The sequence below is a fragment of the Ornithorhynchus anatinus genome, chromosome 7, assembly GCF_004115215.2.
Source record: "Ornithorhynchus anatinus isolate Pmale09 chromosome 7, mOrnAna1.pri.v4, whole genome shotgun sequence".
Classification (NCBI taxonomy): domain Eukaryota; kingdom Metazoa; phylum Chordata; class Mammalia; order Monotremata; family Ornithorhynchidae; genus Ornithorhynchus; species Ornithorhynchus anatinus.
In genome coordinates this window covers 67010904-67031814 of record NC_041734.1, presented here as the reverse complement: position 1 = coordinate 67031814, position 20911 = coordinate 67010904, and the positions used below count along the sequence as shown (strand labels likewise).

Sequence of the window (20911 nt, the reverse complement as noted above, 5' to 3'; positions counted from 1 at the left end):
CTATGAGCGCGTGTGAGACTGAAAAAGCCAACGAGGGATCCAGAGTCCCAGCCACGTTGGGCATACCAAAAGGTGATCCCTTGTGTTTTATTGAATGTAGGCCTGATGCTGTTTAATCCTTGCCTCTCTTTCCATTCCGTGATTTTGTTGAGAAAGAGCTACTTTCTTCTCGATGGCAGTGCGCCATGCTGGTTTATCCTCAGCAGTTGGCTCCCAGTTTTCAGCTAGGCTGCAGCATTGTCTGAAATTTGTTTTGGCATGTCCTTAAAATGCTTCCTCTGCCCTCCTGTCTTTCGAGTATCCGTCCTCCCAAAAGCAAAGTGGTCTTGGTCTGGCCAAGTCCCAGCCCAGGGTGCCCTGGAGGTCAGGAGTGAGCCAGACTGAGGCATGCCAGCTTCTGTCAACAGTGAGGATACGCCCACAGGAAGAGACATTCTTTGGGCTCCTCCCCAGATCACACCTCCCCTTGCCTGTCCTTGGGGAGATGTTCTAAAAGAGTCAGAGCCTTCTGGAGCTGAAGTGAACTGGCCAGTGAAGAGGGTTCCCCTCACCCCCCTTCAGAGGGGCCACCACTTCCCACCCAGACCTTCATTCCAACTGGATGGACTGGGGCTAGGACATGGAGGGACCAAAGGAGCAGCGGAGAAGGAAATTTTTAACCCCAAGGTATGACGAGGGACACGAGGGGTCTGTCTTTCTGTCTGCCTGGTCCCATGGACCAGGATGAGGTGTTGTGGAATTATTGTCAGAATTCTGAGGAGTGTCAGAAATCTAGCCGCGGAAAGGATGGGATTATTACTTCGGTGGAGTTGATGTGTCCATTGCGATACTTCCATGGTGATGTTGATGATGACTGTGATGGTTCCATGAAGGCAATATTATGGTATTTGTTAAGCACTTATTATGTGTCCAAGCACTGCACTAACCACTGGGGAAGGAGCGAGATAATCAGGTTCAGACACAGGCCCCGTCCCACATGTGGGTCACAGTCCAAGGATGAGCTCTCCACAGTGGCATGGATAATATGACCATGGAAACATTTGGGATATATCCATTGTGGCCTCTGAGACATCACTGTCATGGTGGTGATAGCAGTATTTTTATGGTGGCCTTGAGATTTCCATGGAGAATTGACAGTTATTTTACAGAGGCGTTAATGAGCCTTTGAGCTGGTATTGACAATAGTTTCAAAGCAGAATTGGTGATAACTCCTTGCAGGCGACATTTTCAGGGAAGTTCTGAAGATCGCTCCCCCGTGAGGTCAGCCATACATCCTTGGAGACGTAAATAATGCCTCCTAGTGGCATTAATGATGTAAGCATTGTTACTGCTCATTATTAATGCGATTTGGAAATAAGAATGTTGGTATTTGTTAAGCGCTCACTATGTGCGGAACACTGTTCTAAGCGCTGGAGTAGATACAGGGTAATCAGGTTGTCCCACATGAGGCTCACAGTTAATCCCCATTTTACAGATGAGGTAACTGAGGCACCGAGAAGTGAAGTGACTTGCCCAAAGTCACACAGCTCTCAAGTGGCGGAGTCGGCATTCGAACCCATGACCTCTGACTCCCAAGCCCGGGCTTCTCCGATCCAACCTGGGAGGCACTGATGATATTTCCATGGTGACCCCATCATTTCTCTGCTGGTGTTGGGATTAATGCTTTCGTGACATTGACGTTTATATCTACGGTGATCTTGGCAATACTATATTTCGACCATATGTTGCCGTTGTAGTCCTGGCGGCATTCCCACTGGAAAACCAGTCTGTTTCCACTTTTGGTGTCGGGAGTCTCACGGCCCTCAGCCTGTGCCAGTGAGAATGCTTCACTCGCCACCTGTATGGGAAGATCCTGAGAGCTCTCCAAGCGGGAACCGAGCCTGGCCAGTTCCCACACCACTGAACATCAGTCTGGGTTCTCGCCCCTCTCCTGAGGCTGTGGGCTGAACCCTGGTGGTCTCAGTGGCGGCTGCTGACCAGCTGAGCTGGAACGGTGTTCCTCGGGGTTGCTCTGTCTTTAGGCCTTTCTTTAGGTGGTCCTCCCCAGATCTCCCTGTGCCCTGCAGAGCCAAGGGTTGGGAATCCCGCCGGGGATTCCTCCTCCCCAGCCTCTCTCTTGTCTGCCCGCCGTGTGGCTCTGCCTGTTCCTGTGATGGAGCGGGCAGGAACTCTACCTCGATGGAGCAGCTCGTTTGGACGGAGCTCTGTGCAGTGAGTCTTCGGGCGGGGTCCTTCCAGGCTGCAGTCTAGACTCACACATGGTAAGCTGGCGAAAGAGAGACAGTGGGAGAAGGAAGTTACATTCGGATCACCCCAGGTTCCTCCCCAGGTTACATTCGGATCCCAGGAAGCCCCTCCCCTGGACTTCTGTCACCCTGGTCCTTTCTTCGCTCTCAGCCCCAGAGCTCCTGAAGGCCGGTGGAAGCCGGGTCAATCCCTGTCCACCCCATCCCGGGCCTGCCTGGGGGCCACCGCTCACTTCTCATCCGACTCTTCTTCCAGAAGCCGTAAAACACAGCTGCCAACATCAGGAACCAGAGGCACCCCACCAACACCACCGGCACAGTGAGGCTCGCATCCCGAAAGCTGCAGAGGGAGGAAATGAGGAAAGCGGGATTCAGGAAAGGGCTGTCTGGTTGAGGGGACCCCACCCCGGTCCCAGAGAGAAGGGCAGAGCCCAAGGTGGGAATGCCAGCTAGAGGTCCCCAGTAGAGCTCTGTACCTCTCTCTGGTCTGGGTCCTTCGTGCCCGGGCTCAGGCTCATGAATGGAGGCCGAGGGAGTCTGTGGATCAGGCTACAGGTATCAGCCTGCTTGGCAGACACTGGGGAAGGAGAAGGAGCTGCACCTAGCTCTGCCTCTTCTGGGTACAAGGCCTCCCCTGTACCTGACCCTGTCCTTCCTTGACCTGACCTTAGTGGATTGAGCATGAGCCTGGGAGTCAGAAGGTCGTGGGTTCTAATTATGGCTCCGTCACTTATCCGCTGTGTGACTTGGGCAAATCACTTTGCTACTCTGTATCTCAGTTACCTCATTTGTACACTGGTATTGAGACTGGGAGCCCCCCATGGGTCAGGGACTGTGTCCAACCCGATTTGCTTGTCTCCACCTCAGTGGCTAGTACAGTGCCTGGCACATAGTTAGCACTTCACAAATACCATCATTATTAATTATTATTACTATTCCCCCTGACCTGACTCTGACCCTTGCCTTTGCTCACCAGCTAGGATCTGGCTCTGAGAGACAGATGTATGCTCCTCCTGACCCTCCTCAGCAATTAATCAATGCTATTTATTAAGCGCTTTCAATGTGCGAAGCACTGTATAAGCGCTTGGGAGATTACAGTGCAACAGAGTTGGCAGTCACGTTCCCTGTCCACAGCTGAGGTTGCACCTCTCCCCCACCGCTCTGCCCTGCTCCCTCACTGACACGGGGATTGAATCAGAAATGGGGGGAGACATTCCTCCTGCCTCCCACCCATTCTCCCCTCCCCAGTGGGAGCAGGAAACAGGAACCCTGGTGAGCCCCAGCTCTGGAACTGTACCTGGAAATGACATCATCCATTCCTAGACTGGAAGGGCACCTGGCCTTGGAGGGAGGCGTGGCCGGAAGAACTCTCGCCTTGGTTGACGCTCCAGTGATGAGGACTACAGCCATGGTGGAAGATCTAGTGGAGAGACCCCTGGCCATAGCCGGAGACCTGGTGGAAGCGGATCTAGCCATGGTGGGGGACTTCGTGGAAGAGGATTTGGCCCCGGTGGGAAGACTGATGGAAAAGGACCAGGTCACAGAGGGAGGGCCGGTGGAGAAAGACTTGGCCACGGCGGTAGGAGTGGATCGGACCGTGGTGAGAGACCTCGTCGGGGAGGACCTGGCCAAGGCTGAGGATCTTGTGGTGGAAGGTGTGGCCTCGGATGGAGATCCGGTTGTGGGGTGCCTGGTCACGGCCAGGGTCTTGATAGTGCGATGTCTGGCCACAGTCAGAGATCTGATGGTGGGAGAGGTAATCTTGGCGGTGGTGGGGAGAGCAGCAGGAGCCGATCTGATAGTGCTGCCAGACAGAATGGTTGAAGATCGGGCACCTGGGGGCTCAATGGCTGTGGCTGTGACCGTGGTAGGGGATCTGGCTGTAATTGAGGCGACTAGATTCCAGTGGGAGGACTCTGTTGTCTCGGGGCGGGACTCTTTGCTGGGTGCTGCTTAGGAAGCAGGGAGAGAGGACTGTCAGACTAGGGCCAAGCTGGGGGCCAAATTCATTCATTTATCATTTATTCAATCATATTTCCTGAGCACTGACCATGTGCAAAGCACTGTACTAAGCACCTGGGAGAGTACAATATAACAATAAACAGATATATTCCCTGCCCCCAGTGAGCTCACAGTCTAGATGGGGAGACAGACATTAATATAGATAGACAAATAAATAAATAAATAAATAAATAAATAAATAAATAAATAAATAAATAAACACACACATACATGCATACATAAATGCATAAATTAATTAACTCATAAATGACAGTTATATACATAAGTGCCGTGGGGTTAGGAGAGGGGATGAATGAAGGGAGCAAGTCAGGGTGATGCAGAAGGGAGTGGAAGAAGAGGAAAAGGTGGCTTAGTGAGGAAAGGCTTCTTGGAGGAGATGTGCCTTCAAATAAGGCTTTGAAGAAGAGGGGAGAGCAATTATCTGTCTGTTATGAGGAGGGAAGACATCTCCTGGGACTTCAGTGAATCCAGAAGCCTTGCCCTCTGGCTCCCCGCATCCATTTGGGGATTTAAATTCTACTATGATCCCAGTTGGGGTGGGAGTGATGGTTAGATTTTCCAAACCTCTTCAGCCTCTCCAGCCCCCTCACTCCCCCAAACGGGCCCATTTCACTCCCTCCCCTGCCCTCAGTAGTCCTCCTGACTCTCTCTTGCCTCCTTATTTTTTCTGGCTCCTTCTCTCCACTCCTTCCCACCAAGGGAAATGTAGTTTGGGCAGTTGAGTCGGACTTGGAGTGGGGTTGGGGACAGCCCAATGGGTTTGGAGGGGAAGGAGTCCAACCAACCCCCAGCCGGAAGCTCCTACTTCCCTGCCACCAGCCCCAGGCTCTGGACAAGAGGAAGAGAAGGTCTGGGGGGATTCCAGGCACCGATATGGAGCGGGGGCTGGCTCTAGGGGGAGAGCCTGGACAGGAAGTCCCTTCTGAAGGGACAGTGATATCCAAGTGCCCACCCGGCCACCTTGCCCCACTCCAGCCCCCCCGCCCCCCCCATTCTCCTAGCAGTGGCAAGAGCCCAGGTTTAGGAGTCAGAGGTCATGGGTTCTAATCCCAACTCCGCCACTTGTCTGCTGTGTGACCTTGGGCAAGTCATTTCACTTCCTCTGTGCTCAGTTCCCTCATCTGTAAAATTGGAATGAATAATAATGATGATGGTATTTATTAAGTGCTTACTACGTGCCAAGCACTGTTCTAAGCACTGGGGTAGATACAAGGTAATCAGGTTGTCCCACGTGGGGCTCACAGTCTTATTCCCCATTTTACAGATGAGGGAACTGAGGCACAAAGAAGTTACGTTAAATTGAGAAGGGCCCATCTGCCCTGCCCCACCCAGACCATCCCACCCTTCCCTGACCACTCCACCCTACCCCACCCCTGAAGAACCCTCCCCACCTCACTCTGGCCACCCACTCCACCCCTGCCCTGACCACCCCAGTCTCCCGCGACCTTTCCCTGACCATCCCCGCCCGCCCACCCCTCCCAGGCCCGGGACAGGGACTGACCGTGAGACACCACCAGTTGGATGCCCTTGATCGGGTAGAGCGTGTGGGAGCTATTACGCATGCACCAGTACTTCCCCGAGTCCTGAAGGCGTAGCCCATTCATGGCCACTGTAATCAGCCCGGCCAGGGGGTCATCCTGGAGCAGGTAGCGGGGGCCGGTGGTCCAGGCCCTGCTGAAGTTGGGGTCACATTTTCTCCTCCTCACTTTGCACCAGACCTTGCCTTCCCGCCGGTTGGGCCGAACCAGGTAGGGGCAGCTGACCGTCAGCGTCTCTCCCTCCCGCCGGCTCACTTTGGTGTATACTTCCTCGTCCTGGAGGGCTGGAGAAAGTGTATGGGTCAGGGTCAGGGCAAGGAGGTGCCTGAGAATGATGACCGGAGGCCAAGGGGGAGATGGCCCTGCCCTCTGACCGGCCTCACCCTGTCATCTGTCACCTCTGCCAGCCTGAGTGCCTTCCTCAGCTTTTCCCTGCTGCCAGGGCATGTCAGCTTGGGGAGCTCCTCTGTGGCCCCCTGATATCCCAACATCAAGCTGGGGCCCTGGGACGAGGGACCGGCAAACCCAGGGCATTCCTGGGACATGTGGTCAGTCAGTCAGTATTACTTATTGAGCACTTATGGTGTGCAGACCATTGTACTAAGCACTGGGGAGAGTACAATATAAAAATCAACAGACACATTCCCTGCTTACAGTGAGCTTACAGTCAAGAGGCTCGTGGCACGTGGCCTGGGGATCATGTCTGCCCTTTGCCCAAGATGCTTGTTTGGACATCTGGGGGTTTTCAAAGCTGCGGGAGTCCAGAGCGGTTCTGAAAATCCTAAACATCCAGAACAGAACTCCTGATGCTGAAGATGCTCCAAGGCCTTCAGAGGTCGGGCCTCTTCACGCCTGGGCTAAGGTGTTAAGAGGAGAGACTAGGGAAGCTGCTTTTGTGGTGTAGGTCTGCACCTCACTTTTGGCCCCTGGGAAGTTGGGAGAGTCAGCCAAATTCAGCAGAATTCCCCCCTCTGGGTAACGAGGTCACCGGCAGCACTGGAGGATTCCAAACTCCCTTTTGCTGTCCACCATCTTTGTATGAGTGGCAAAAGTATATTTTGTAACATGAACAGCATGAACACATCATGAGGGCCCACACAAAACCCTCTGTGGAAGTTTACAGGGTCGATCTAATTGCTGAGTGGGTCATCGGGTGGATCCCCGACACCCCCTGTCCCCCCAAAACCATGGAGCTCCCCTCCAGCTCCCGGGAACTATGAGAGCCGCTTCTGAGCAACAGGCTCTAGCAGCTGCAATTAACATTTGTAGGGGAAGCAGCATGGTGTAATGGATAGAGCACGGGCTTGGGAGTCAGAAGACCATGGGTTCTGATCCCAGCTCCACCACTTGTCTGCTATGTGGCCTTGGGCAAGTCATTTCACTTTTCTGTACTTAAGTTACCTCATTTGTAAAATGGGAATTAAGACTGTGAGCCCTGTGTGGGACAGGGACTGTGTCCAACCCAATTTGCTTGTATTCACCCCAGCACTTAGTACAGTGTCTGGCACTTAGTAAGCACTTAACAAATGCCACAAGTGTTATTATTAATAGTTATAATGATAGTAATGGTGGTGTTTGTTAAGTAAACTAAGCTCTGGGATAGATACAATACAATCATATCAAACAGCCTCTGGCTTAAAAATGGCTCTTGGTCTAAGAGGGAGAGAGAATGGGTATTTAATGCCCATTTTACAGATAAGCAAACTGAGGTTCAGGGCACTTAAGTAACTTGCCCAAGGACCCTCAGCAGGCCAGCAGCAGAGAGGGATTAGAACCCAGGTCTCCTGACTTCCAGGCCCATTGTCTTCCCACAGGGCCCCACTGCACTGAAGAAGTTCCTCGTGCCATATAATAATAATAATGATATTTGTTAAGCACTTACTACATGTCAAGCACTGTTCTAAGTGCTGGGGTAGATAAAAGCTAATTAGTTTGGACACAGCCCTTGTCCCACATAGGGCTCACAGTCTTCATCCTCATTTTACAGATGAGATAACTGAGGCCCAGAGAAGTGAAGTGACTTGCCCAAAGTCACGCAGCAGACACGTGGCGGAGACTGATTAGAACCCAGTTCCCAGGGCCATGTTCTACCCACTAGGTCGTGCTGCTTCTCATCAGACCACTTGAAAACTGGATGGATGCCCCCACCCCCCTTGGGATGTCCTGAGGAGGGAGGCCAGGCACCTCCTGCCCCAGAGATCTCTCAGAGATCTCTCTGGAGCAACACAACCCTTCCCCTCCCCCGGCTTTTCTTTGGCAAGCTGTTCAGGGGGAGGGATGGGGTGACCTTTGGAGCCCTGTCTACTCTCCGATGATTCTGCAATCACCTCCCATTTCGGGCCCCTGAGCAAACCCACCCCCACCCCCAGTCGCCTTGCTGGGAAGGTTAAAGAGGAGGTGATGCAGGAAGTGGTAACCCGTTGCCTTGGTAGCAAGGAAGACAGGGAGGGTGAGGCCCCCACTGAGTACCGGGAGCTCTCTGGGCGCAACACTCTCTACAATTGGTTCTCCCTGGGCTTGGGGGCCGGGTCTGGAGTTGAGGTCATCATTCCAAGAATTGCCCAGGGACTTCTGAGCGCTCTGTGAATGAGGTCAACGTGGCCAGAGCCAATGGGGATGGAGGGGAAGGGGGCCCACGGGAGGGTGAGAGGGCATTGTTCAAGGACCAGAGCCCCAAAGAGGGCCTCTGGCGAGGAGAGGAGCTGTCCTAGGGGCCCTCAAGATTGAGACCACTGGTGCAGGGGATGCCCATGTCCCCGCTGGGGTCCCTGGGCTCACCCGGACCAGGAACACTGCTCTGCCCTTCTAATACTGGTGGACCTTGGCCTTCTGGAAGGGGTGTCTGTCAGAAACAGGTGCAACCTCACTGGGAGAACCAGGACAGATCACAAGCCTCAGGCCTCCCGAAGTCTCCTCCCCCACGTGGAGCAGTAGGACACCCAACAACTCCCCGCAAGCCCCTAATTCCCCCCTAGGTTCCCCTTCTTTTCCTCACCTGAAACCCAGAGCATCAGCAGCAGCAGCAGCAGCAACAACAAGCTCTGGGGGCACCGGACACCTGGCTCCATCCTCTTCCGGGCTGCCCAGATTACCCCCGGCCACTGGCCACCTTGGGCCTCCACTGCAGCGATTCGGGGTGGGCGCCCAGGACTAGCTTTCATCCATAGCACCTGTGTCTATAGGGCAGGGCACAGGCCCCCGAAAGTGAAATTGCTCAATTAGAGAAGTGAAGAAACCGTCCGAAGCGTGAGCTGTGACAGGCCCCCTCCCTGTGCCCCTCCCTGGCCTCCGACCACAAGCCCGGGAGCCTATCACCAGGGGAGTCTCTGAGCCATCGTTTCCGCTCCTCGGTGAACGCCCCACCCGAGCCCCGGAGATAGGGTGGGAGCTTCTCCCAAAAAAGGCGGCCCTCAGGATTTCCCCTGTTAGGGGTCCTGGGGGAGAAGGGGCTGCTGAGATGGAGAGCAGTGCCCCGGCCGGCACCCCCAAAGCCTCTCCCTGAACTGGGGAATCACCCCTCCAGCCCAGAGTTCGGCCCTGTCTGTCCAAAGGCAGGATCCCGAAAGCAGCAGGGTCTTTTTAGGATCCCCGGGCGGTCCAACCCGACTGGCCTGGAGGCCGGAATTCTGTACAGGCCAGGGGACTACCCTCTAGCTGGGAGGGGCCAGCAAAGCCCAGTGCATAAGTCTCTTGATCACATGCATTCACACTAACGTACAGGATCGTTCCCCCGTGCACACACACACGCACACCCAGAGACACACATAGACAAGCTATTCACGCCCACCCAAATGTGGCCACTGGTTCAAAAACGTAGTCACATAGGACACAAAGAGACATGCAAACACCCAGGCACAAACCCGCCCACACTCGGATGAACTCGCATATATACGGGTGCATGAGTGTGCGTTCCCTCCCTATCTCTCTCCCACAGCTGCCCCCCTCTCCGCTGTGGTGATGCAGTGGCACCGGCAGCAGGGGGTTGGCTAGGCCCCAAACCCTCTCCGTCCACACAGGAGTCTTGGAGCCAGAGGAGAGCATTCGGCGCCTGTGTTTGTTGTTGCCTTTGTTTGCTCCCATTCTTTCATTTTTTAATGATCTTTGTTAAGCGCTTACTATGTGCCGAGCACCGTCCACAGATACAAGCTAATCAGGTCGGACACAGTCCATGTCCCTCATGGGACTCACAGTCTTAGTCCCCAGATGAGGGAACTGAAGCAGAGAGAAGTGAAGTTTCTTGCCCAAGGTCCCACGGCTGACAAGATGAGGAGCAGGGATTAGAACGCAGGTCATTCTGACTCCCGGGCCTGTGCTCCGTCCACTAGGCCACTCTGCTTCTCTTTCAGCCCGCCACTTCGGAGTAGGAGAGACCAGGGACCCTCAGGAACCAGGAAGAGACTCGATCTGGCCTCATGCGGCAGCCACTGGAGCAAAGTGCAAGGGGAGGCCCCCACAGGCTCCTCCCTCCCTGACGTCCCCTCAGCCCCACTGGCCCGGCTGGACATGCCCCACCCAAGAGGGCCTGTCCTATAATTAATTACAATAATAATTATTATTCTGGTACTTGTTAAGCGCTTACTATGTGCCAAACACTGTTCTAAGCACTGGGGTAGATACGAGTTAATCATGTTGGACACAGTCCCTGTCCCACATGGGACTCACACTTTTAATCCCCATTTTACAGATGAGGGAACTGAAGCCCAGTGAAGTGAAGTGACTTGCCCAAGGTCACACAACAGACACATGGTGGAGCCGGGAATAGAACCCCTGATCTTCTGATTCCCAGGCCCGTGTTCTATCCACTAAGCCACATTGCTTCTCACTAAGCCACGCCACTGTATGGGCCAGGACTTCCTCGACCAGTCCGGGAAAGACCCAGGGTATGCCAGAGAGGCTCTGGCCTGTGTCGGAGGGAAGGGATAGAAGAGAGAGAAAGAAGAAAAATGCAAGAACCATAGAGAAAGAAACCCAGACTTACCTCCCCAGCTGTGGTTTCCACCCTGCTAATGACCCCCTCAGAGTTGTCAGAGTGCAAGGAACAGACCAGTCCTAGAGTTGCCGAGTTTGGGACTGAGGCTCTGCTCCTGCAGCCTGAGGATTTCTTTAGCTGTCTGGGTTCTCGGGAGCCTGAACGTCCATGGCCACCGGGTGAGTAGAGAGGGTTCTGGAAAGCCATGGAGATATGTAAGAGACGGTGATTTCTAGATGAAAGATGGGAGGGGATGGGAGAGGCTGGGCGGGTGGGCCGAGGGAGTCTTGTGAAAGGCAGCAAGATTTGCTGCTTTAGTGGCCTGGAGGTTTCAGGACTCTTTCAAATTTATACTGGGGTCAGGTGAAGCCCCCTCCCCAAGGAACCCCAGCCCTCTCCATAAAACCCCACCCGGTGGTCTGGGGTCCCTGTGGATTGAGAAGAGGAGGGTTGGGTGGGAGAGGTCAGCAGCTCAGGCCAGGGGGACTCAGTCCTGCGAAGAGTCTTTGCCCCACGAAAGGCTCAGCTGAAACAGCCTCAGAGGTTCTGCCTCTCTCCCCTCCCCACTTCCTCTCCCCGTCCCCAGGGAGGCAGCCACCTCCCTCTCTGGCTCCCTTCCCTACCCACGCTGACTTCAGGCCCACACTGAGCTCTGAGGACTAGACCCAAGCCATGGTTTCCACCTATTTATGCTTCCAAAGTTAGGTTTTAGGGGGGAAAAATGAATTTAGTTGGGCTCTAAGAGACCACTAATGAACAAAAATTAAATTAGGGGTTCTGGGCTGTTTTTTAGGTAGGATACTAGACATGGCTTATTTTGTCTTATTCTGTAGAGTCGTCTCCGACCCATCGCGACTCCATGGACACATCTCTCCCAGAATGCCCAACCCTTCACCTGTAATCATTCTGGTAAGTGTAACCGTAGAATTTTCTTGGTAAAATCTCAGAAGTGGTTTACCATTGCCTTCTTCTGCACAGTAAATTTGAGTCTCCACCCTTGACTCTCTCCCATTCCGCTGCTGCTCAGCACAGGTGAGTTTTGACTTGTAAAATATTGCCTTCCATTCACTATCCACTGCCCAAGCTAGGAATGGAATGGGTAGACCTCTACTTAACTCTCCCTCCCATAGTCAAGACTGATAAATTTCAGTCATGGATTATCTCTATTTGTTGCCGAATTGTACTCTCCAAGCACTTAGTACAGTCCTCTGCACCTAGTAAGCGCTCAATAAATACAATTGAATGAATGAATGAATTGTCCACCAATGAATCATGCTTATCATCTTCTCTAAAAAAGGTTTGGTTTTGATTACCTTGTGCCTGATGACCTATATATAGGATACAATGCTATTAAATAATTATGAGATTTATAAAGCATTTATTACATGCTAAGCACTGGGGTGATTACGGGGTATGAGATCAGACATAGTCCCTGCCTCATACAGGGCTCACACTCTCATCCCATTTAACAGTAAAAAATGGAGGTCCAGAGAGGTTAAGTGACCTGTCCATGGTCACACAACAGATAAGTGGCAGGCCCAAGACTAGAACCCAGGTCTTCTGACTGCCATCCCTGTGTTCTTTCCACTAGGCCAACTAGAAATATATGAACAGCGCATAAATATTTCACTGCCCTGCCACGTCTTGCACTCAAATTAAGTCATTCGTACTTATTTTACTTAGGCCTCACACAGTCAGAAGTTATCCTATAATCAATCAATAGTACTTATTGAGCACCTACTACGTGCACAGCACTTCACTAAGTGCTCAGGAGAGTATAATAGAGGTAGAAGAAGTGTTTAAATAGTAGAGCATATAAATAAATTTGTATAAAAGCACTACAGGAAGTTGTGAGTGCATAAATGCTGAAATGACAGTTGGTAGGATGAACCAGGGGAGAAAGAAGAATCAGGGGAACCGTGTGGCCTAGTGGATTGAGCATGGACCTGGGAGTCAGAAGGACCTGAGTCCTATTCCCAGCTCTGCCCTTTATCTGGTGTGTGACCTTGGGCAAGCCACTTCACTTCTCTGAGCCTCGGTTACCTCATCTGGAAAATGGGGATTAAGTCTATGAGCCCCATATGGGACACGTCCGTGTCCAACCTGATTACTCTGTATCTACCCCAGCTCTTAGTGCTTGACACACAGTAAGTGCTTAACAAATGCCATTTTACAAGAAGAAAAAAGGAATCACGGAAAGCTCCTTGGAGGAGAGAGGCTTTCAGAAGCCCTTTGAAGATGGGGGAGAGCTGGGAACTGATGGATTTGAAGGAGTTCCAGGCAGGAGGGAGTCCGTGTGAGCTAGAGGTTGGAGGTGGGAGAGTTGAGAAAGAGGTTCTGTGAGATGGGGAGTGTGGGAGCTGTAGCCGTGATTCATCTAACTCGGAAAAGGCAGAAACTCGGCTTGGCTTAAAGAAAAAGTCCCAACGTGGCTATTTCAATTTGAACAGAGGCAGCGGTTGCCTTTAGAGTGTCCAATGGGGGCAGCCCCCTGCCTCCTCCAGCTCCCCTCTGCTGCTACCTCCACTCCCTGTGACGGGGGCAGCATTCCAGTCGGAATATTTTTATTTCACCCCTGCTTGTGGGTGGGGAGGAAGAGAATTTAAGATGGGGTGTAATGGGAGGCGAGAGTAGATCAGAAAAAGGGAGTGATGGAGTGCCTTAAAGCCGGTGGTGAAGAATTCCTATTTCAGGGAGAAGGGAATGTGTAACCTGGGTTTCTGAGGAGTGGAGAGATGTGTGCAGAATCTTTCTGGAAAATGGACCAAGCAGGAGGGGGACGGATGGATTGGAGACCATTTCCCCTAACCCTAATCTAGTTTAATGTCTGTCTCCCCCTTTAGACTGTAAGCTCCTTGTGGGCAGGGTTTGCATCTACCCACTGGGGTGAAGCAGCGTGGCTCAGTGGAAAGAGCACGGGCTTTGGAGTCAGAGATCATGGGTTCGAATCCCAGCTCGGCCACTTGTCAGCTGTGTGACTTTGGGCAAGTCACTTAACTTCTCGGTGCCTCGGTTACCTCATCTGTAAAATGAGGATTAAGACTGTGAGCCCCATGTGGGACAACCTGATTCCCCTGTGTCTACCCCAGCGCTTAGAACAGTGCTCGGCACATAGTAAGCGCTTAACAAATACCAACATTATTATTATACTTTTCTAAGTGGATTGATTGGAGAGGGAAGAGGGTAAAGCTATGTGGACTGTTGAGGAGACTGATAAGGCAGTTTAGCCAAGGTATCTCCAGCTCTTGGACCAGGGTGGTGGCGGTCAATACCTACAAAATCCCCCAAATTCTCAATTTCTTTTGGCTTTGGGTAAAAGTTGGGTGGTTCTGGCTTTATACCTGCTGAAATTTGGAGATCAAAAAATATATTTTCTGGGGAAAAAAAAACAGTTCCCCCATTTTGGGAAAGGAATTCCTGATGGCTAGAGTGTGGGAGTCTTCTGCATCATCTAGAGAAGGAGGAGGAGAGGAGAGGAAAAAGGGGAGGAGGAGGAAGAAAATGAGGAGAAGGAGGAGGAGGAGGAGGAGGAAGAGGAGGAAGAGGAGGAGGAGGAAGAAAAGGAGGAAAAGGAGATGGATGAGAGGGGAAGAAAGGGGACAAAGAGGCAGGAAACAGCCCTCAGAAGCAGCTCAGTAAAATGGGGCAGCTGTGTAGGCGGGAAAAGGTGGCAACAGGACAGGGACAGAAGGACCAGGTACTGGCACGGGGAAAAGAATGTTTGGAGCTGGTGGAGAAGGTGATGGGAAGAAAGGGCCCCCCACCTGTCCTCTGCTGGGCCAGGGAGAGTTCAGAGCTCCCAGGTACGAGGAGGACTGGGCTTCTGCAGCCACGTGCAGGTAGACAAGGCCCTGGCTGTGTTTTGGGCAGAGAGTCTGCAGCAGCTGCAATAGCCACAGCCATCAATCATCGGTTGAAGAAGCGTGGCCTAGTGGATAGTTTATAAGCCTGGGAGTCAGAGGACCAAGGTTCTAATCCCGGCTCTGCCACTTGTTTGCTGTGTGACCTCGGGCAAGTCACTTCACTTCTCTTTGCCTCAGTTACCTCATCTGCGAAATGGGGATTAAGGTTGTGAGCTCTAAATGGGACATGGACCTTATCCAACATGATTTACTTGCATCTACCCCAGTGCTTAGTACAGTGCCTAACAGATAGTAAAAGCCCTTAACAAATTCCATTTGAAAAATGGTGTTTATTACATGCCTACCTTTTGCAGAGCACTGTTCGAAGCACTTGGGAATGTATAATACAATAGAGTAAGTAGACACACTCCCTACCTTTAAGGAGTTTAGAATCAAGCTGCCAAGACAGACATTAAAATAAACTAGAGGTAGGAGATGCAACAGATTAAAGGCTAAGGAAATGGAGATGGGGTGAGTATAAAAGTGAATAGTGGGTACAAACTCAAGTGCTTAGGTGATGCAGAACAGAAGGAGAGTAGCAGTAACATCAGCCTAGGAAGCGGTATGGCCTAGTGGAAAGACCACAGGTCTGGGAGTCAGAGGCCCTGGGTTCCAATCCCAGCTGCTGTCTGCTGTGTGACCTCGGGAAAGTCATCTCACTTCTCTGGGCCTCAGTAATCTCATCTGTAAAATGGGGATTAAGACTGGAAGCCCCATGTTGGACAGGGGCTGCGTCCAACTCGATTATCTCGTATCTACCCCAGCGCTGCGTAGAGTGTCTGGCACATAGTAAGCGTTGAACGAATGCCATAAAAAGACCTCCAAGACCCAGCAGCAGCAGGAGCAGCGTAGAAGCAGCGGCAAAAAGAGCTGAAGCCCTGGCAGCTGTGGTGAGGGCAGCAGCGGCAGGGGGCAGCCATGCCCCAGTCTGGACGGGCCCTGGCCGGCTCGGGCACCTCCGGCAAGGGGGCCGGCTCTGGGCGCAGCGGGAGAGCAAACCCACAAAAGCTGATTTTTAAAAGTTCTCGTAAGAGCTGCATCCTCGTTTGCAGAAACAATTCTGCCTTGTGCCCGAGGACAGAGAACAACTTACACACTTAAAGCCGTTTCCATAACCCACATTCAGTTGGTCTCGAGCTTGGGGGAAAGTTGGCAGCCTCTTTGCGGAGGTTTTTTTTTTTTGAAAAAAAAAAAACGAGTTGGTGGGACAATTCGACCTTTATGGCCCCAGAATGTGCCTGTGCGGGCAGAAGTAAATAAATATCCTTCTTCCACGCAGATCACTTTGGCTTTCAAATGGCCTTTTCCAACTGCCCTTTCGGATCCTGGTGACTGGCCTGGAGTGACTTGTTCCTCCAAGAAACAGGACGTGATCCATGTTGACAGCTGAGGAGGTGGTAACAGGTGACAAGGAGCTGAAATGCCATTGATTGATCAATTTTTTTATGGTATTTGTTAAGCGCTTACTACGTGTCAAACACTGTTCTAAGCACTGGGGGAGGTATAAGTAAATTAGGTCGGACACGGTCCCTGTCCCGCCTAGGCTCACAGTCTAAGTAGGAGGGAGAACAGGTTTAATCCCCATTTTACAGTTGAGAAAATGGAGGCCCATTCATTCATTAAATTGTATTTATTGAGCGCTTACTCTGTGCAGAGCACTGTACTAAGCGCTTGGAATGTACAATTCGGCAACAGATAGAGACAATCCCTGCCCAACAACGGGTTCACAGTCACTGAGAAATGAAATGACTTGCCCAAGGTTACACAGCATGCAATTGGCAGATCCGGGATTAGAACTCAGGTCTCTTTGACTCCCAGGCCTGTTCTCTATCCACTAGGCCACACTTACCACCCTCATTCTGGCCCTGATCACAGCGCCTTCCCTAGGAAGAAGTCCAGCCCCTCAAGACTTGGTTCTGCTGTCTGACCTCGGGAAAGTCATTTCACTTCTCTGGGCCTCAGTTATCTCATCTGTAAAATGGGGATTAAGACTGGAAACCCCAAGTTGGACAGGGACTGTGTCCAACCGGGTTATTTTGTATCTACGCCACTGCTTAGTACAGTGCCTGGTACATAGTAAGCGTTTAACAAATACCATAAAAAAACCCTCCAAGACCCAGCAGTGGCCAAAGCAGTGTAGCAACAGCTGGATTTAGAGAAGTAGTGTGACTCAGTGGCAAAAGCAGAGACTGACAATCAGGGACCTGGGAGGCCACAGCTGTCATTGATTGATTGTGAGATGACTGTCAGCTCGTTGGGGGCATGTAGTGTGTTTACCTAATCTGTTGTACTGTACACTCTCGAGCTCTTTAGTGCAGTCCTCTGCACAAAGTAAGTGCTCAATAAATACCACTGACTGACTGACTAACCTCCCCAGACCTCAGTTTCCCCAGCTTAAAATGGTATGGTGAGGGGCCTCCATGCGGCCTGGCAAAGGGGCCATAGGGGTCAACTGGCCCTCAAATTTGCATTGCTCTGGGCAGCAGGGCCAACAGGGAGAGATGCCAGGGAGGAGACAGAGATAGCTGGCCTGTGCTCTTTAAAGGTCCCTGCGGGAGGTGTGTTTGGCAATGGGGTTTATTTTTTTAGTATGGTTTTTGTTAAGCTATTACTATGTGCCAAGCACTGCTCTAAGGTACAAGTTAATCGGGTTGGACACAGTATCTATCCCACATGGGACTCACAGCTCAAGTAGAAGGAGGAACAAGTATTAAATCCCTTTTTATACTTGAGGAAACTAGGGCACAGAGAATCAATCAATCAATCTTGTTTATTGAGTACTTATTGTGTGTAAGGCACACAGTAGTGCTTGGAAGACTACAAAACAACAGTATAACAGACACATTCACTGCCCACAATGAACTTATAGTCTAGAAAGGGAGACAGATATTAATATACATAAATAAATTATGGATATGTACAGAAGTGCTGTTGGGCTGTGGGGGGTGGGTTGTGAATAAAGAGAACAAGTCAGGGTGATGCAGAAGGGGGTGGGAAGAGGAAATAAGGGCTTAGTCAGGGAAGGCTTCTTGGAGGAGATGGGCCTCCATTAAGGCTTTGAAGGTGGGGAAAGTAATTGTTTGTTGGATATAAGAAGGGAGGGTGTTCTAGGCCAGAGGCAGGATGTGGGTGAGAGGTTGGCAGAGAGATAGGCGAGATTGAGATATAGTGAGTAGGTTGGCATTAGGGGAGCGAAGTGTGTGGGCTGGGTTGTAGTAGAAGAGTAATAATAATAATAATGTTGGTATTTGTTAAGCGCTTACTATGTGCAGAGCACTGTTCTAAGCGCTGGGGTAGACACAGGGGAATCAGGTTGTCCCACGTGGGGCTCACAGTCTTCATCCCCATTTTACAGATGAGGGAACTGAGGCACAGAGAAGTTAAGTGACTTGCCCACAGTCACACACAAGTAGCAAGGTGAGGTAGGAGAGGGCAAGGTGTTTGAGTGCTTTAAAGCAGATGGTAAAGAGTAGTTAGGTGACTTGCCTAAAGTCACAGAGCAGGCAAGTGGCAAAGTTGGATTAGAACTCAGAACCTCTGACTCCAAGGCCTGTGTCCTTTCCATTAGACCATACTACTTCCCTGCTAGGCCAGAAAGTTTCCCTAGTTCAGCCAAAAAATGTGCCCATGCTAAGTAAGTGCTTAACAAATACCACAATTGTTATTATTATTAATATTATGGGCCAGTGAACATCAGCCTTAATTTGACCTGGGGCTTGCAATCAGTCTATCAACCAATTAGTAGTATTTATTGAGCACTTACTGTGTGCTCTGTACTAAATGCTTGGGAAAGTCCAATATAGTAGAGCTGATCGATGTGATCCCCATCCACCCGGAGTTTGCAGTCTACAGAGAGAGACAGACATTAAAATATATTCCAAATAGGAGAAATAATAGAGCATAAGGATACGTACATAAGTCCTTTGGGATTGTGATGAGTAGTAAAAGTGCTGAAGGAGTTCACAGCCAACTGCAACATAGCCTAGTGAGAAGCAATGTGTCCTAGTGGATAGAGCACAGTCCTGGGCGTGAGAAGGACTTGGGTTCTAATCCTCTCCACTAACTTCCCTGTTGTGTGACTGTGGGCAAGTCACTTAATTTCTCTGTGCCTCAGTTACATCATCTATAAAATGAGGATTAAGACCATGAGCCCCCTGTGGGACCTGGACCGTGTCCAACCTGATTAGCTTATATCTACCCCAATGTTTAGTAGAGTACCTGGCACATAATAAGAGCTTAAGAAATAACTTCCCTGTTGTGTGACTGTGGGCAAGTCACTTAATTTCTCTGTGCCTCAGTTACATCATCTATAAAATGAGGATTAAGACCATGAGCCCCCTGTGGGACCTGGACCGTGTCCAACCTGATTAGCTTATATCTACCCCAATGTTTAGTAGAGTACCTGGCACATAATAAGAGCTTAAGAAATACTTTTTTAAAAATTGCATAGCTGATGCAGAGGGGAGGCCAGGTAGGGGAAACGAGGACTTAGGGAAGGTTCCTTGGAGAAGTATGATTTTTAGGAGAGTCTTAGGGTCTCCTACTACAACCAGCCCTCACACTTGGCTCCTCTAATGCCAACCTACTCACTGGAACTTGATCGTGCCTATCTTGCCATTGACCCCTTGCCCCTGATCTCCTTCTGGCCTGAAACTCCCTCCTCCTTCATATCCGACAGACCATCACTCTATCCACCTTCAAAACCTTACTAAAATCACATCTCCTCCAAGAATCCTTCCCTGACTAACCCCTCATTTCCCCAACCTATTAGCCCTCCCTCCTGCATCAACTATGCATTTGAGTCTGCACCCCTTAAACACTTTGATACTCACCCCACCCTCAGCCTCATAGCATTTAAGTACATATTCATATATTCTGCCATTTCCCCAACTGTAATTTATTTTAATATCTGCCCCCGCCTTCACTTGATTGTAAATTCCTTGCCTCAGGGATCGTGTCTGCCAACTCTATTGCATTGTATTCTCTCAAGTGCTTAGTACAGTGCTCTAAAGAAAGTAAGCGCTCAATAAATGTCATTGATTGATTGATTGGACAGCAAGGACAATAATAATAACTGTGGTATTTGTCAAGCACTTACAGTGTGTCAAGCGTGACTAAAAGCTGGGGTAGGTCCAATGCAATCAGACACAATTGTTGAATTTAATGGTAGCAGTGGAGAGAATCTTTTTCTCCACTCCTGGGAGAGCCTCAGCAGCCCACAGTGGTTGATTCTGGACCCCAAACCCCGGCTCGACAACCCCACACACTTCCATCCTCTAATGCTAACTTTCTCACCATACCTCTCGCCACCGACCCCTGGTCCACATCCTCATGCTGAGAAGCAGCATGGCTCAATGGAAAGAGCACGGGCTTGGGAGTCAGAGGTCATGGGTTTGAATCCCAGCTCTGCCACTTGTCAGCTGTGTGACTTTGGGCAAGTCACTTAACTTCTCTGTGCCTCAGTTATTCATCTGTAAAATGGGGATGAAGACTGTGAGCCTCACATGGGACAACCTGATTACCCTGCATCTACCCCGGCGCTTAGAACAGTGCTCTGCCCATAGTAAGCACTTAACAAATACCAATATTATTATTATCCTCCCTCTGGCCTGGAACGCCCTCCCTCTTCAAATCTGACAGACCATTACTCTCCCCTCCTTCAAAGCCTTATTGAAGGTACACCTTCTCCAAGAAGCCTTCCCTGACTAAGCCTCCCTTTCCTCTTCTCCCACTCCCCTCTGTGTCGCCCTGACTTGCTCCCTTTATTCATCCGCCCTTCCAGCCTCACAGGATTTATGTACAAATCTGTGGTTTATGTATATTAATGTCTGTCTCTCTCTAGAGTGTAAGCTTGTAGTGGGTAGGGAATGTGGCTGTTTATTGTTATATTCTACTCTCCCAAGGGGTCAGTATAGTGCTCTGCACACAGAAAGTGCTCAGTAAAAATGAATGAATAAATGAATGGTTGCAGCATTGACAGGAAGAAGGTGGACCTGAGCACGTTTGATCCTGAAATGAGATTCAGGGTGTGTACCCACCACACCAGCCTGGGGGACCACAGACCTGGCTCAGGACCCTGCCACACTCCTTCAATCAATCAATCACTGGTATTTACTGAGCACTTACTATTTGCAGAACTCTACTAAGCACTTGGGAGAGTCAGCATGGCGTAGTGGATAGAGCACAGATTTGGGAATCAGAAGATCATGGGTTCTAATCCCAGCTCTGCCACTT

General features: G+C 50.8%; 1 protein-coding gene across 1 annotated transcript; it reads right to left on the bottom strand.

Moving 5' to 3' along the window:
* Positions 1 to 1529: 1529 nt before the first annotated feature.
* Positions 1530 to 9023, bottom strand: TREML2 (triggering receptor expressed on myeloid cells like 2). Its single transcript, XM_029069817.2, has 5 exons — positions 8802 to 9023; positions 5770 to 6090; positions 3544 to 4195; positions 2480 to 2586; positions 1530 to 2266 (listed from the first exon to the last, which is right to left on the bottom strand). Exons 1-5 carry the CDS (start codon positions 8965 to 8967, stop codon positions 2253 to 2255), a joined length of 1260 nt encoding a protein of 419 aa, XP_028925650.1. The 5' UTR covers positions 8968 to 9023; the 3' UTR covers positions 1530 to 2252.
* Between the last annotated feature and the right edge of the window lie 11888 nt (positions 9024 to 20911).